At 38.1% G+C, this 16,038-nt stretch overlaps 1 protein-coding gene across 4 annotated transcripts in view; it reads left to right on the forward strand.

Moving 5' to 3' along the window:
- Positions 1-16,038, forward strand: part of LOC133611635 (rho guanine nucleotide exchange factor TIAM2-like) — a 178,375-nt gene that overhangs the window by 140,553 nt on the left and 21,784 nt on the right. For all 4 annotated transcript variants that reach the window (XM_061968605.2, XM_061968606.2, XM_061968609.2 and 1 more), the window contains exons 16-19: positions 494-727; positions 1,423-1,491; positions 4,622-4,747; positions 5,150-5,258. In XM_061968605.2, coding sequence (XP_061824589.1) covers positions 494-727; positions 1,423-1,491; positions 4,622-4,747; positions 5,150-5,258 — 538 coding nt within the window. The remainder of the gene's footprint in view (positions 1-493; positions 728-1,422; positions 1,492-4,621; positions 4,748-5,149; positions 5,259-16,038) is intronic.

Raw genomic sequence — 16,038 nt, forward strand, 5'->3', positions numbered from 1 at the left:
ATTAACAGTGAATTATCCTTGTAAGGATTATATGGAGAATGATATTCTAATTCTGTTCCTATTACAACAAATAGCTGCAAGTTAATAATAGACTAATACAATTCTCAGGAATTGATGTGCTACAAAGCTGCATAACTGTTGATTATAGATTTAAAATCATATTGTTATGCTATAGAAATATCAATGTGGATATACTGTTGTATATTTCATTTACAGTCATAAGTGTTTCATGCTAAACTAATATATATAGTGAATAGGTAGATTCACTGACCTTGGACAGTGTAGACCTCTTTATTTCAAACTTCACATCCGGGGAATGAGATCTTGCTGATAATTTATTGTATTTTTGATACAGCTTTTGTATTGAACCTCCTTGTATCGTACAGTTACACCCTAAGCTTGTCTCAAGTGTGTTTGTTTTCACACGCTTGACTGTATACATGCAGTATACCACTAGTCATCATTAAATACTACTATATGTTTCCCCCTACAGAGTGTGGACACTGTGTGCAATCTCTACCAGTCCTTCCAGGAGGGAGATAGTTCAACCACTGGTGGCCCAATGTCAGACAACAAAGAACTGCCCATGAGGCAAGGTGGAGAGTCAAGGCTCGGCTCTATCGGTGACGACACTCTTGCTAGGCCCTGCCCAAAGCAAATGAGTGCCACTGAGAAGTTATGCAAGGTCATCCAGGAGCTCGTGGACACAGAGAAGTCTTATGTGAAGGTGATTATTATTATTAGTGGTATCTGACATCACTAGTAACAGCCAATCAAGTGAATAAATGGCCTTAAAAAATTTGCCTTTGATATACTGTGAATGCAAGTTGCAGTATTGTATATAAGATGTGTCATTACATATAGTAGAGCAACGCCTACCCGTGCCCTTGTCAAGCCGTACTCATCTTCCTCCCACCCTATAATTTTTTCTTACCTCGCATGACCTTTTTGTCTGTGACACACGTTTAGCAACCACACTCATGAGCTGCTTGTCTCAGCAATGCTTATAATGCCCGACAGCTTTCTCTGAATTCTCTTGTCTCCTCATTTTCCATTAAGTCCTGTCCCTGGTGCATCCCTCCTCCTCAGCCTGATTTCGGAACTGAGGTGATTGCATTTCTAGCGTTCAGTTAGCTGGAATCTTTGCACCATAGGCTGCGTGCTACTGTATATTGCCTCATGTAGCTTCAACAGCAGGGGAAGAGGAGAAGGAAGCTCATAAATCCAAACTAATGAGAATATCTCCACAGATACCAACACAAGCTCCAACCAAATTAAGGCAGGGGCATGAGAAGAGAGATAGAAGCTTGGGTTCATAAAATGTAAACATTTTTTGATGTGAAAATGAAGGAGCCTCCAAGTCAAGTCAACTGGGAATATTTATTCTCTCTACTAACTTTTTTTCTTGACTTTTCTGTGCAGGACCTGGCATGCTTGTTCGAGATCTACCTGATACCCTTGCAAAATGAAATCTTCCTCACGCTGGATGAGGTAGGCAGCAAAAACGTGTTGTTGGCATTGGAGGGCTTTAGCGAATATGGTGAGAGTAAAGGGATGTCCTGGCAGGTGTTGAGGCGAAATGAGACATGAAACTCATGGAGTGCTTATTACCCTGCGGTGATGTAGATGAACCCTGTCAGGCCATGTCTTTCTCGTTACAACTGTAAGTGCCTGAAGGACAAATTAGCATACCCACTCCATGACCTTCCCAGAGGGACATGCCTGTGAAGGCCACCTTTTCAACTCACCTCTAGGAAGAAAAACACCTTTAATTGTTCCCCTAAGGAGAAATTAGATTTACACTTAGTTGATTACATGGAATGGTTAGTTTATTTAGACATAAATTATGTATATGTCCTATGAATTCAGTCCTGATACTAGGGAGGAATAATTGAGGGCACATGCCAAAGCCCAACTAGTTTATTGACCAAAAAAGGTGAATTGCTAGGTTGAAGGCGACGTCTCGTCTATACACACACACACACACACACACATACACACACACACACACACACACACACACACACACACACACACACACACACACACACACACACATACATACATACATACATATATACACTGTATACACACACGCACATATGTATACTGTGTGTATATATATATATATATATATATATATACATATATATATATATATATATATATATATACAAACCCCGTTTCCATACGAGTTGGGAAATTGTTAGATGTAAATATAAACGGAATACAATGATTTGCAAATCCTTTTCAACCCATATTCAATTGAATGCACCACAAAGACAAGATATTTGATGTTCAAACTCATAAACTTTATTTTTTTTTTGCAAATAATAATTAACTTAGAATTTCATGGCTGCAACACGTGCCAAAGTAGTTGGGAAAGGGCATGTTCACCACTGTGTTACATGGCCTTTACTTTTAACAACACTCAGTAAACATTTGGGAACTGAGGAGACACATTTTTTAAGCTTCCCAGGTGGAATTCTTTGTTGTCTTTGTAGCATATTCAACTGAATATGGGTTGAAAATGATTTGCAAATCATTGTATTCCGTTTATATTTACATCTAACACAATTTCCCAACTCATATGGAAACAGGGTTTGTATATACACACACACTAGGGTTGTCCCGATACCAATAATTTGGTACAAAAATGTATATACAGGTAGATACTTTTTGATACTTTTCCAAATAAAGGAAACTACGAAAAATTTCAATATTGGCTTTATTTTAACAGAATATCTTATACGACATTAAACACTCACAGTCAAAGAACAATTTTACAAGGTTAAAATATAAATTAAAAGGCATTGAAATGGCATCGCCCTGTGCTCCTCGACAACGGTCTGCACCGGACCAAACAGCAGGACAGGTGTCGGGGACGGCGTGGCGCAGTTGGATGAGTGGCCGTGCCAGCAACCTGAGGGTTCCTGGTTTGATCCCCAGCTTCTACCAACCTAATCACGTCCGTTGTGTCCTTGAGCAAGATACTTCACCCTTGCTCCTGATGGGTCGTGGTTAGGGCCTTGCATGGCAGCTCCCGCCTTCAGTGTGTGAATGTGGAAATAGTGTCAAAGCGCTTTGAGTACCTTGAAGGTAGAAAAGCGCTATACAAGTATAACCCATTTTACAATTTACCATTTAGGTGTAACAACTACAATATTACCTTTCAGTTTTTATAACTCCTTGTGCAGATCTGAATGCTTATTATTTAAATGTTTACCTAAGTTTGAAGCAAAGTTGGTAATACTAACCGCCACTTTTGGCAAGGCGTGTTTTAAAGCAGTGAGAGTAGCGTATGTGTGTGTGTGCTCCTTTAAGAATGGCAGTACGTGGGGTGAGTGATGTGAGTAAGTGAGTGGGCAAGTGAGGAGAGGTAGCGGTAGCATGTGCATGAGTGTTAATAGCATAGTGGGAGTGTGGATTGTGCCCTGTGGAAATAAAAAAAAAAAGTTGTAACTAATCGACGGCCTCGTCATTCTGACTAAAGAGCGGAGCCTTACAGACCCATTGTGAAGTGAAGGGTGTTATCCCCGACAAAATATCGGCCCTGTAGGTAACGTCTCCCCTGCGCTTCTCGACCTGGGAGTCGACAAGCAGGAGAGGTGTAAAGCAACCATTGCAGAGCGGCGCATGCTTTTTTAAAGCGTCACCTTTATTGTTAGTTTTGAAGCCCAAATACCTCCATATTGCGTTTTACGCACCCTCTTTATTAACCAGTAGATATGTAGTTTTTTGCCATTTTTTCCCTCTAAGATGTTATTGCTTGTATGCACTGTGTGCGTGCGTTTTGACACACTCAACATCATGCGCCTCGGCTCTGTAGTCAACGGCGCACAGCGGCATTCAGATGCAAGAACTGTATCAGTACTTTTCAAAGGTGGTATAGTACCGATTTCAATTGATTAGTACCGAGATACTTTAGCAGTACCGGTATACTGTACAACCCTAATGCACACATACATATATACATATATATATATTCACATATGTAATATCAGCCTTTGTTGCCATTCCATAGCTGCCAACAATAACAAAAGTGTAATTGTTGTTTATATACATTGATGACATTCTTGTCATTGCATATTTTCATGACTACTTACAATTATAGTATTCCTACAGAAGGTTATTATTGCTGCTTCCAAGACTGCAAACTATTGTGCTAAACTTGACCTCAAACCCAGAGTGGTTCTTTCAACACACCCTAGTTGATAGACCACCTACACTGGGGCTAATTAAATGAACATTATGGGACAGTCAGACATGTCCAGATGCACAATGGACGAGGTCGCGTTATCCCTTGAATTGCTTTTAATGAAGAGAAGCACTGAATCTGAGTGTGCGTGCGTTAGAGACGGGACGGGGCCTGTTAAAGAATGTGTGTTTGTGTGTGTGTAACATTTATAGCAGAGCCATACCTTGTTCCTAAGTGCCTTTATAAGTGATAAAGCCATCAGAGTGGAGGTTTTACAACACTCTGGGGTGCCTGTCTGTTTCACTGTTATGAATTACAAGCTATCCAGGCCCCCTCTCCACCTCACAGGCGCTCACTCTGTCCCATCACTTTAACCACATTTTTTGTTCCTGACCTACTGGTCCTTTGCTCTCTCATCCTCAGATGGAGAGTCTGTTTGGGAGTTTGCCAGAGATGTTAGACTTCCAGAGGGTCTTTCTGCAGACACTAGAAGAGAAGATTGCCTCCTCCCCTGACTTCAGCACCCTCGAGACACCTTCCCAGTTCAAGGTTAGACACACTCATATTGAACAAATGGACGATACAGTTAGATCTCACTTAGTACTATTTATATTTAGCCTTTTCTGCAAACAAAGGTGTCAACACTGAGAGCTTGAGGTTGATAAATAATTGAGGCGCTGTGGCAGGAGGCTTGCCGGCTGATTTATTGGCTTGACATGACAAGGTGTGGGGTCTATTGATCGAGATGTTGGTTCACTGGTTAGAATGTGAAGAGCTGAGAGCTACTGTACTCAAGAGGTTAAGGGAGAGGGAGAGGACATACATTTGAATCATCTTCCAAGAGAAGGAGGTTGGAACATTCTGTTCACGGCTTCACATGTTTCCACTTTTCTGTTATGCAATGTGCAGCTCTACATCTGCAACTCTCACATTTTATATTTGTCTCCCCAGAAGCTTCTGTTTTCTCTTGGGGGCTCCTTTCTGTACTACGCCGACCACTTCAAGCTCTACAGTGGCTTCTGTGCTAACCACATCAAGGTCCAGAAAGTCCTGGAGAGAGGTACTATACATAAATACATGCGTGCCCTTGATTTGATACACATGGAAATGCACATTAAACAGAAATGTATATTATTGCATTAGGTACACCAGCAATAAATTTAAGAAAACAAATACACAAGCTATATTAAAAATACAGTAAAACCCTGCTTTTTCGCAAGTTTTCAGTTATATTTGTGGCTGTATTTTTAATGTTGAACCGTGAGGTAAGGGTTCATGGATACACTTTTTTCACTTTTTGCATCAAATCTGATTTATTTGGTGGGTGTACCTAGTGTTGTGGCCAGTGACTTGTGCTTTTGTAATCCCAAATCTCCATTCACTCTGCCAAACTCAGCATCCTTGCACCTGTGTTGCATCAGTCACACCTCACTGCACTCAGCAGATGAAGGTGGAGGGTGGAGCCTGTTTGAGATGCAAGATGCTTGACCACTGTTATTTTACAATTCACACTTATTAAACAGTCCTACAGTAATACTTATTTTTCAAACCTATGAGGGTTGAATATTTGAATAACCTTGGAAATTTAAACCAAATGCATTTATATCCATGTACCTTTCCCAGTGTGAAAGAACATTTCGAAGATGATTGATGATGGAGATCATGCTGGCTAAGACAGTGAGAAATAAGAGGGGTTTTCTTCTGCCACTATAGTAAGAGGACAGGGAGGAGTCAGAATTACATTCTGTAGGATAGCTATTTAGTAGGATGATAAAAAATAACACCAGTACAGGTCTGTGATAGGTCAGCATCACCTCGAGGAGAATGACTGGTTGCTTACAGTAAGTATGATATCAAAGCCACCCTCTAGATTTTAAAATATGTTTACAAACAGTATGCAATGTGTTCATGTAGACCAAAGGTCCTCAATAGTAACTGTACAAATTCTGCACATAGATGTAGAGCTGCACATTGCATAACAGGAAAGTGGGAACATGTGAAGCCGTGAACACAAACTGAAGCTGTACAAATCTTTTGGGCCTTTTAGTAGTGATGTGTAAATAATGCCTCATTGAGTATATGACACGCTCACTACTGGGGATCGGAATCGAAAACCGATTCCCAGTTTATCAATTTCTTGGAATCGCTTGCCTTTTTTTCAAACGGTTCCGTAAACGATTCTTCCGGGTGGGGATGACGTCATTGCGCAACATGCATAGTGACATCAGATCGCAAAATGGTGGTAAAAGTCCATTCATGTCAGCAATTAACTTCAAATGTGAAACTAATCTGTGATATTAATTCATTACATGCAAAGTAAGATAAGTCAAGTCTTTATTTGTTATAATTTTGATCATCATGCTTTACAGTTTTTGAAACCTTACATTTTCTGAGATTTTCAATTCAGTTTTCATAAACTGTAAGCCATAATCATTAAAATTATAACCAATAAAAGGTGACATATCTCACTTTGCATGTAATAAGTTAATATCACATGTTACTAAATGTTACATTCTTGTGTAATTTGCACATGATTACATTTTACAGAAGAATATTAATTTCTTATATTTTATTTTATATCGTTTTTTTTCTATGCTACATATATTCCTTTTGAGACTTCACTGTAGGCAATTATGCAATCCCACCGTTGTTTCTCTTTTTTATCCAAATAAGAATCGACACGAGAACCATGAAAGAAACAAATTGTTAAGCAGAATTGAAAAGGGAATCGGAACCGTAAAAATCTTATCAATTCCTATCCTTACACTCACACTGTATTGACATTGCACTGATACTGTGTAGGTCAGTGGTCGCCAACCCGATGATCGTGATCTACCGGTCCATCGCGAAAATATAAGAAAAAAATATATAAAAATAATATGACATTAGTGACACCCCCATCTGTTGAGTGTTCAGCAGACCCGCAAACAGGCACACATTTTATCACCTGAATACGCCCGCTCTCGACACCACAGCCACACCCCCCGAGCGTACTTCAACCGCTCGTCTCGCAAACGTGTATGGGATGACGTAGACAAAAATCATGGAGCTGCAACAATGCATTAAGGGATGTACCCCACCTACCGCCCGAATGCAGCTGAGATAGGCTCCAGCACCCCCCGCGACCCCAAAAGGGACAAGCGGTAGAACATGGATGGATGTTGCAATGCATCAGACATTTTCTTGCATCCAACATCAAACAACTCTTTCCTCAACCACGACCATCATCGCTCGCCTGGGACGGGAAGCTAACAAGTCAAATATCAGAGTCCTTCAACATTGCTCCAAAGTACGGATTTTGTGTTGATTTATTGTGCATACAAAAGTAAAATGTGCAAAGGCAGTAATACATAATAAAACAAGGCAGCATCTACACAGGAAAAACCCTCCAAGTGAACAGCTGATTTTACTACTCCTAGGGCCGACGTACGTTGACTCGCATTTCTTATGTAACCACAGGATAAACAAATATACTACAGTAATAAAATTATAGTGGCCATAAGCAGTTAGCTTTTCATTTATATTTTAAGGGACGGCGTGGCGCAGTGGAAGAGTGGCCGTGCGCGACCTGAGGGTCCCTGGTTCAATCCCCACCTAGTACCAACCTCGTCATGTCCGTTGTGTCCTGAGCAAGACACTTCACCCTTGCTCCTGATGGGTGCTGGTTAGCGCCTTGCATGGCAGCTCCCTCCATCAGTGTGTGAATGTGTGTGTGAATGGGTAAATGTGGAAGTAGTGTCAAAGCGCTTTGAGTACCTTGAAGGTAGAAAAGCGCTATACAAGTACAACCCATTTATCATTTATCATTATATATATATATATATATATGTATAGTTGACACGGCATATTAGGCTCAAAGAGGTTTGTGACCACTGACCAACTTTTCATAATGGTCATTCGCCTTCTGCTGGATTAAAAAAAAGTTACATTTGACCTGCAAATGAAATTATATGCACAGGTTTATAGTTTCTTAGTTTAGCTGTATTTTTCTTTGTTCTACATTGTTAAATGTTAGAGCAGGGGTGCCCATTACGTCGATCGCAAAGGGTGTGTCAGCTAGCCAGGCATTAAAAAAATAAACCTAAAAATTATTGATCATCAATCTTCACTATGACGTAACTTGATTGACATGCGAGCTCAGTATTGAGAAAAAAGATCTGCAGGAAGGCGAGAAACACTTTATTTCAACAGACTCTCCTGCCGTATCTGCCGTCAAAAGCCTAAAAACTTTTTGGTGCTGTCTGCTATGTTGCTCTGTCGTTATCCGTCGCAAACGAGAACAGTACTCTCGTATTACATCATCACAGAAGTCTCGCAAGATTCGAGCAGCCATATTTTGTATCAGATCTACAATCAACCGATTCATGACTATCCAACCGGACATCGACTGATCCATACTACATATAGATCGATCCAGAGGCTCGCCAAATGATGTATCCATACCTGTAAAGTTAAAATCAGTTATCGTTTTGTACCGGTTATTTTTTATACTAGTATACAGTATATATATATATATATATATATATATATATATGTATGTATATATATATATGTATGTATATATGTGTAGATGTGTATATTTGTAATGCATATATGTAAATATATGTTTATATGTAAATGTGTGAATGTGTGTATGCATTTGTGTATATATGTATATATGTGTGTGTATATGTTTGCATGTATATATGAATGTATGCATATATGTATATATTTGTGTATATACCTACATACATATACATGTATGTATGTTTATATATGTACACATACTGTATATATGTATGTATATATATATATATATATATATATGTATGTGTATATATATATATATATGTATATATATATACATTTAGATATATACACGTGTGTGTGTGTGTGTGTGTGTGTGTATACATGTGTACACACACACATATATACAGTGTATATATATATACTGTATATATATACACACTCGGGCTGGGCGATATGAGAAAATTAATCGTGATAATTTTTTGCCATGTCTTCCGATCTTGATTAATAACACCATTTTTTTTCTAAATTTAAGTCGGATTGTCCTATGCAGGATTATAGCGAGCACTGTTGCATCCCTACCGTTTATTTTTGCAGTATTTTGTAACAGAAATTTCCACCATGTTTGATCGAGGAAATATATGCTAACACCTGACAACTGTTATTTTGTTCATATCTATATTTGTGTTTACTAGAGGTGTAACAGTACATGTAACCCACGCTATGTTCCATACCTGGTCTTAGGGCCACGGTTTTGCTTCTTTTTCGGTGCATTTTGTGTGAGGAAAGACAACTTTTTTCTTCTCAAATTTATTTTGTTATTTTGCTTGTCATCACATACTTCATTCTGCAGTTAAAGTATCAGTGGTGTACTGACTATTACAAGACTTTTATTTTAAGCTAACTATTACTAAACAACACTTTCAAATGGTAAATTATAAATTGTATTCTTTAATTACTTGTATACATCAGTGCTTCTCACCAGTGCTTTGGCAAACAAGTGGTGACCCAGTTTGTGGAGTTTTTAAAACTCAAATTTTGTGGCATATATTGAATAAATTATATTAAAGTGCAGTTTGAATTTCAGGTACTGTAAAATAATGTGTACCAACACATAAAACACATTTAATGATTATTTCAAGAACTAAATGTTTATTTACCCACAAACTCAGAAATGATTTGAACACCAAAAGTCTGTATGGAGAGTTTTTTAGTACTTGTTATATCAGAGGAGTTGAATCTTTGCAAACACAAACAAAAAGTCTGAAAATATTTAGGTATAAAAATGCCTTTTTCTGATTAAATTAGTGGGTGTTTATTCTCCCACTTGGGACTAAAAAAGACTCCTGTGAGTGCCTGCAATTACGCCTTCAGGGCGGGATTACTGGTAAACTGCAGCAGATAGGGGAAACTAAAGTGTGTCACGAAAGCCGCTGCTCCTTTTAAATGTTGTTTCAACTTCTATACTAGTGTTAGTCATGTTTCTTTATTTTATTCTTCTCGGTTGCCCTTCGAGCTATGTGAGGGGGACGAGGCACAACGCTGATTGAACATTAATTACGTCGTGACGAGCCTGACTTTTGCGCCGTGGAAAGGGAGGTCACGCACATACACGGACAAAAACACTTTCACAAAATCAAATGTACACAGACACACACACACACATTCACAGACACACACACAGGATCACGGTCCTCAATCTCGTTACCTTGCGTAATGACAATAAAGCTGATTCTGATTCTGATTCTGATTAAAGATGGATTGTTCCTTGCAGGATTATACCGAGCTTCCCTACTGTTTACTACTGCGGTAACTTCTGACAGTCAGTTCCGCCATGTTTGATTAAGGAAATATGCTAACAGCTGATCACTGTGATCAAACTCACATTAATCGTGATCAATGATCATGATCATATAATTGCCCAGCCCTAATATTTACATTTGTGTGTGTGTCTGTGTCTGTGTGTGTGTGTGTGTGCGTGTGTGTGTGTGTGTGTGTGTGTGTGTGTGTGTGTGTGCGTGTGTCTGTGTGTGTACTTGTACAGTATGTATATGTATATATATATATATATATATATATGTATATGTATGTATGTGTATGTATATATATATATATATATATATATATATATATATACACACACAGTATATATATATATATCTCTCTCTCTCTATATATATATATATATATATATATATATATATATATATATATAGACAAAACCCAAAACCAGTGACGTTGGCATGTTGTATAAATGGTAAATAAAAACAGAATACAATGATTTGCAAATAATTTTCAACCTATATTCAATTGAATAGACTGCAAAGACAAGATACTTAACGTTCGAACTGGAAAACTTTGTTATTTTTTGCAAATATTAGCTCATTCGTAATTTGATGCCTGCAACATGTTTCAAAAAAGCTGGCACAAGTGGCAAAAACACTGGAAAAGTTGAGGAATGCTCATCAAACACTTATTTGGAACATCCCACAGGTGAACAGGCTAATTGAGAACATGTGGGTGCCATGATTGGGTATAAAAGCAGCTTCCATGAAATGCTCAGTCATTCACAAACCAGGATAGGGCGAGGGTCACCACTTTGTGAACAAATGCGTGAGCAAATTGTTTAAGAACATTTCTCAACCAGCTATTGCAAGGAATTTAGGGATTTCACCATCTACGGTCCGTAATATCATCAAAAGTTTCAGAGAATCTGTAGAAATCACTGCACGTAAGCAGCATGGCTGAAAACCAATATTAACTGCCCGTGACCTTCAATCCCTCAGGCGGTACTGCATCAAAAGCCGACATCAGTGTGTAAACGATATAGCCACATGGGCTCAGGAACACTTCAGAAAACCATTGTCAGTAACTACAGTTGGTCGCTATATCTGTAAGTACAAGTTAAAACTCTACTATGCAAAACCAAAGCCATTTATCAACAACACCCTGAAATGACGCCGGCTTCACTGGGCCTAAGCTCATCTAAGATGGACTGATGCAAAGTGTAAAAGTGTTCTGTGGTCTGACGAGTCAACATTTCAAATAGTTTTTGGAAACTGTAGATTTCATGTCCTCCGGAACAAAGAGGAAAAGAACCATCCGGATTGTTATAGGCGCAAAGTTCAAAAGCCAGCATCTGTGATGGTATGGGGGTGTATTAGCGCCAAGGCATGGGTAACTTACACATCTGTGAAGGCACCATTAATGCTGAAAGGTACAGAGGGGTTAGTGCGTCTGCCTCACAATACGAAGGTTCTGAGTAGTCGTGAGTTCAATCCCGGCCTCGGGATCTTTCTGTGTGGAGTTTGCATGTTCTCCCCGTGACTGCGTGGGTTCCCTCCGGGTACTCCGGCTTCCTCCCACCTCCAAAGACATGCACCTGGGGATAGGTTGATTGGCAACACTAAATTGGCCCTAGTGTGTGAATGTGAGTGTGAATGTTGTCTGTCTATCTGTGTTGGCCCTGCGATGAGGTGGCGACTTGTCCAGGGTGTACACCGCCTTCCGCCCGATTGTAGCTGAGATAGGCTCCAGCACCCCCCGCGACCCCGAAGGGATTAAGCGGTAGAAAATGGATGGATGGATGGGTACATACAGGTTTTGGAGCAACATATGTTTCCATCCAAGCAACGTTATCATCAAGCAACGCCCCTCCTTATTTCAGCAAGACAATGCCAAGCCACGTGTTACATCAACGTGGCTTCTTAGTAAAAGAGTGCGGGTACTAGACTGGCCTGCCTGTAGTCCAGACCTGTCTCCCATTGAAAATGTGCGGAGCTTAAAATACCACAACGGAGACCCCCAGACTGTTGAAGAACTTATGTTGTACATCAAGCAAGAATGGGAAATAATTCCACCTGAAATGCTTCAAAAATTGGTCTCCTCAGTTCCCAAACATTTACTGAGTGTTGTTAAAAGGAAAGGCCACGTAACACGGTGGTAAATCTGCCACTGTGCCAACTTTTTTGCAATGTGTTGCTGCCATTACATTCTAAATGAATGATTATTTGCAAAAAAAAAATTAAGTTTCTCAGTTCCAACATTAAATATGTTTATTCAATTGAATAAACGTTGAAAAGGATTTGCAAATCATTATATTCTGTTTTTGTTTACGAATTACACAACATGCCAACTTCACTGATGTTGGGTTTTGTATATATATATATATATATATATATATATATATATATATATATATATATATATATATATATATATATACATAGGGATGATGTTCGAAATCGGTTCTCCCGGTTGTTCGATAAGAAAAGAACCGATTCCATGGACTCAAATCCCTTTTTGAGAACCGGTTACCGTTATCGAGGCCACTATAGTAAAGAAAAAGAGTTGGTTCTTTATTCGAATCCCTGGGAACGAATCCCTTTCCACGTACATGAAATGCCCTGTGGGACCTGCAATGTTATGCCCATTTGATTGTAGACTCTTACTGACACCTTGTGGCGATATGAAAATACTACTTGTCATTAGTTTGGGCACTTCCTGGTTGAGACAATTGAGAAGGAGACAAGTTGTGTTAGCTCTTACAAGCCTTGGAAAAGATAAGTCTGTAAGTAAACTGTTTAACTTGTTTATGTAACTCAATATTAAGGTGGAAAGTGTTTAAGTTTGATACTAAGATGTTTATTGAAAAACGATTTTTGTGCACTGTTTCAATGGATGTTTTGAGGACTTAAAATGGCTGCCAATCGTGTATTTCCACCATCGAAATAGTTTCAACACTCAGAAGTATTTGTTTGAAGATAGTACTGTATATTTGTGTGACGCTAATATTTACATATTGTGTATTACATTTCAGTATGTTAATTGAATCACATAGCTTATACATTTGTCATTGTGTGTATTTCAGTTTAAAAAAAATAAAAATAACAGTCCAGTGCAAGACAAAAGTAAAGATAGGAAAAGACAAAGCAAGATCAACAATAATAAAGAGCCTAAATGGATTAATCTGTTTTGGATTGTTTGTTAGCTGTCTGCCAAGCTGTATAACCTCAACACGTATAGTGAGGGCAAAACAGGCAATATGCAATTATTGCCAGGCTTCGCTCTCATGTAAGGGGGGAAGAATTGTTGATTGATGACTGTGGTGTTCTTAGTGTCATAGTGTGTGTAGTTAGTATGTTCCAATAGCAGCAGAAGTGCACTTTTTTGAAGAGCTGTATTTTCAGTTTTGTACCCAAGGGACTGATTTTATTTAACACTATATTATTATTTATACACCTATAGTGATCACAGAGACAGGTTGTTTTTGTGTTACTGTATATATTTGTTTTTCTGAAAAATCCCACTTAATATACTTTGGGTAACCACAGTCAATATTTTTTTTTTTTTTTTTTTAGGGGGGTAACAGTCAATATTTATTTATTTATATTTTTTTATTTTTTTCTTATAAAATAAAAGTGAGCTTTTGTTAAACCAAATACTGTGTTTTTTTCCATATACAACAACCTATCTGGATTCGATAAGAGAATCGATAAGAAATCGGTTTGATAAGAGGATTCGATAATGGGCTCGAACTTGATAATTTCTTATCAAACATCGTCCTTAGGTAACAGTCAATATTTATTTTTTTATTTTATTTTTTTCTTATAAAATAAAAGTGAGCTTTTGTTAAACCAAATATTGTGGTTTTTTTCCATATACAACAACCTATCTGGATTCGATAAGAGAATCGATAAGGAATCGGTTCGATAAGAGGATTCGATAATGGGCTCGAACTCGATAATTTCTTATCAAACATCATCCCTATATATATATATATATATATATATACCGGTATATATGGATATATATATATATATATATATATATATATATATATATATATATATATGGATATATGTATGTATGTATGTATGTATGTATGTATATATATATATATATATATATATATATGTATATATATATATATATATATATATATATTTACAGTCATGGTCAAAAGTTTACATACACTTGTAAAGAACATAAGGTCATGGCTGTCTTGAGATTCAAATAATTTCTACAACTCTTTATTTTTTTGTGATAGACTGATTGGAGCACATACTTGTTTGTCACAAAAAGCATTCATGAAGTATGATTCTTTTATGAATTTATGATGGATCTACTGAAAATGTGACCAAATCTGCTGCGTCAAAAGCAATATTAATATTCCGTTACATGTCCCTTGGCAAGTTTCACTGCAATAAGGCGCTCTTGGTAGACATCCACAAGCTTCTGGTTGAATTTTTGACCACTCCTCTTGACAAAATTGGTGCAGTTCAGCTAAATTTGTTGGTTTTCTGACTTGGACTTGTTTCCTTAGCATTGTCCACACGTCTGACATCACATGGACAAAGATAAGACCTTCTGGAGGAAAGTTATGTGGTCAGATGAAACAAAAATGTCACTGTTTGGCCACAATACCCAGCAATATGTTTGGAGGAGAAAAGGTGAGGCCTTTAATTTCAGGAACACCAATCCCTACCGTCAAGCATGGTGGTGGTAGTGTTATGCTCTGGGCCTGTTTTGCTGCCAATGGAACTGGTGCTCTACAGAGAGTAAATGGGGCAATGAAAAATGAGGATTACCTCCAAATTCTTCAGGACAACCTAAAATCATCAGCCCGGAGGTTGGGTCTTGGGCACAGTTGGGTGTTCTAACAGGACAATGGCCCCAAACACACGTCAAAAGTGGTAAAGGAATGACTAAAATCAGGCTAGAATTAAGGTTTTAGAATGGCCATCCCAAAGTCCTGACTTAAACGTGTGGACAATGCTGAAAAAACAAGTCCATGTCAGAAAACTACATTTAGCTGAACTGCACCAATTTTTTCAAGAGGAGTGGTCAAAAATTCTACCAGAAGCTTGTGGATGGCTACCAATAGCGCCTTATTGCAGTGAAACTTGCCAAGGGACATGTAACCAAATATTAACATTGCTGTATGTATATGTTTGACCCAGCAGATTTGGTCACATTTTTAGTAGACCCATAATAAATTCATAAAACCAAACTTCATGAATGTTTTTTTGTGACAAACAAATATGTGCTCCAATCACTCTATCACAAAAAAATAAGACTTGTAGAAATTATTGGAAACTCAAGACAGCCATGACATTATGTTCTTTACAAGTGCATGTAAACTTTTTGACCACGACTTTATATACAGAAAGGAATATGAAATGCGCAACTCTGGTCAATGAATCAAATAGTAAAAAATTAACCTGAAAAGAATAGCATTTGCCTTATTTGGCCCTGTAAAATCAAAAATAATCCCACACTTGGGGATTTTTCCTTTTTCTTAGTTCAATTAAGATCGATGATGGAGACCGATG

This window comes from Nerophis lumbriciformis, linkage group LG08 (assembly GCF_033978685.3).
Source record: "Nerophis lumbriciformis linkage group LG08, RoL_Nlum_v2.1, whole genome shotgun sequence".
NCBI lineage: Eukaryota > Metazoa > Chordata > Actinopteri > Syngnathiformes > Syngnathidae > Nerophis > Nerophis lumbriciformis.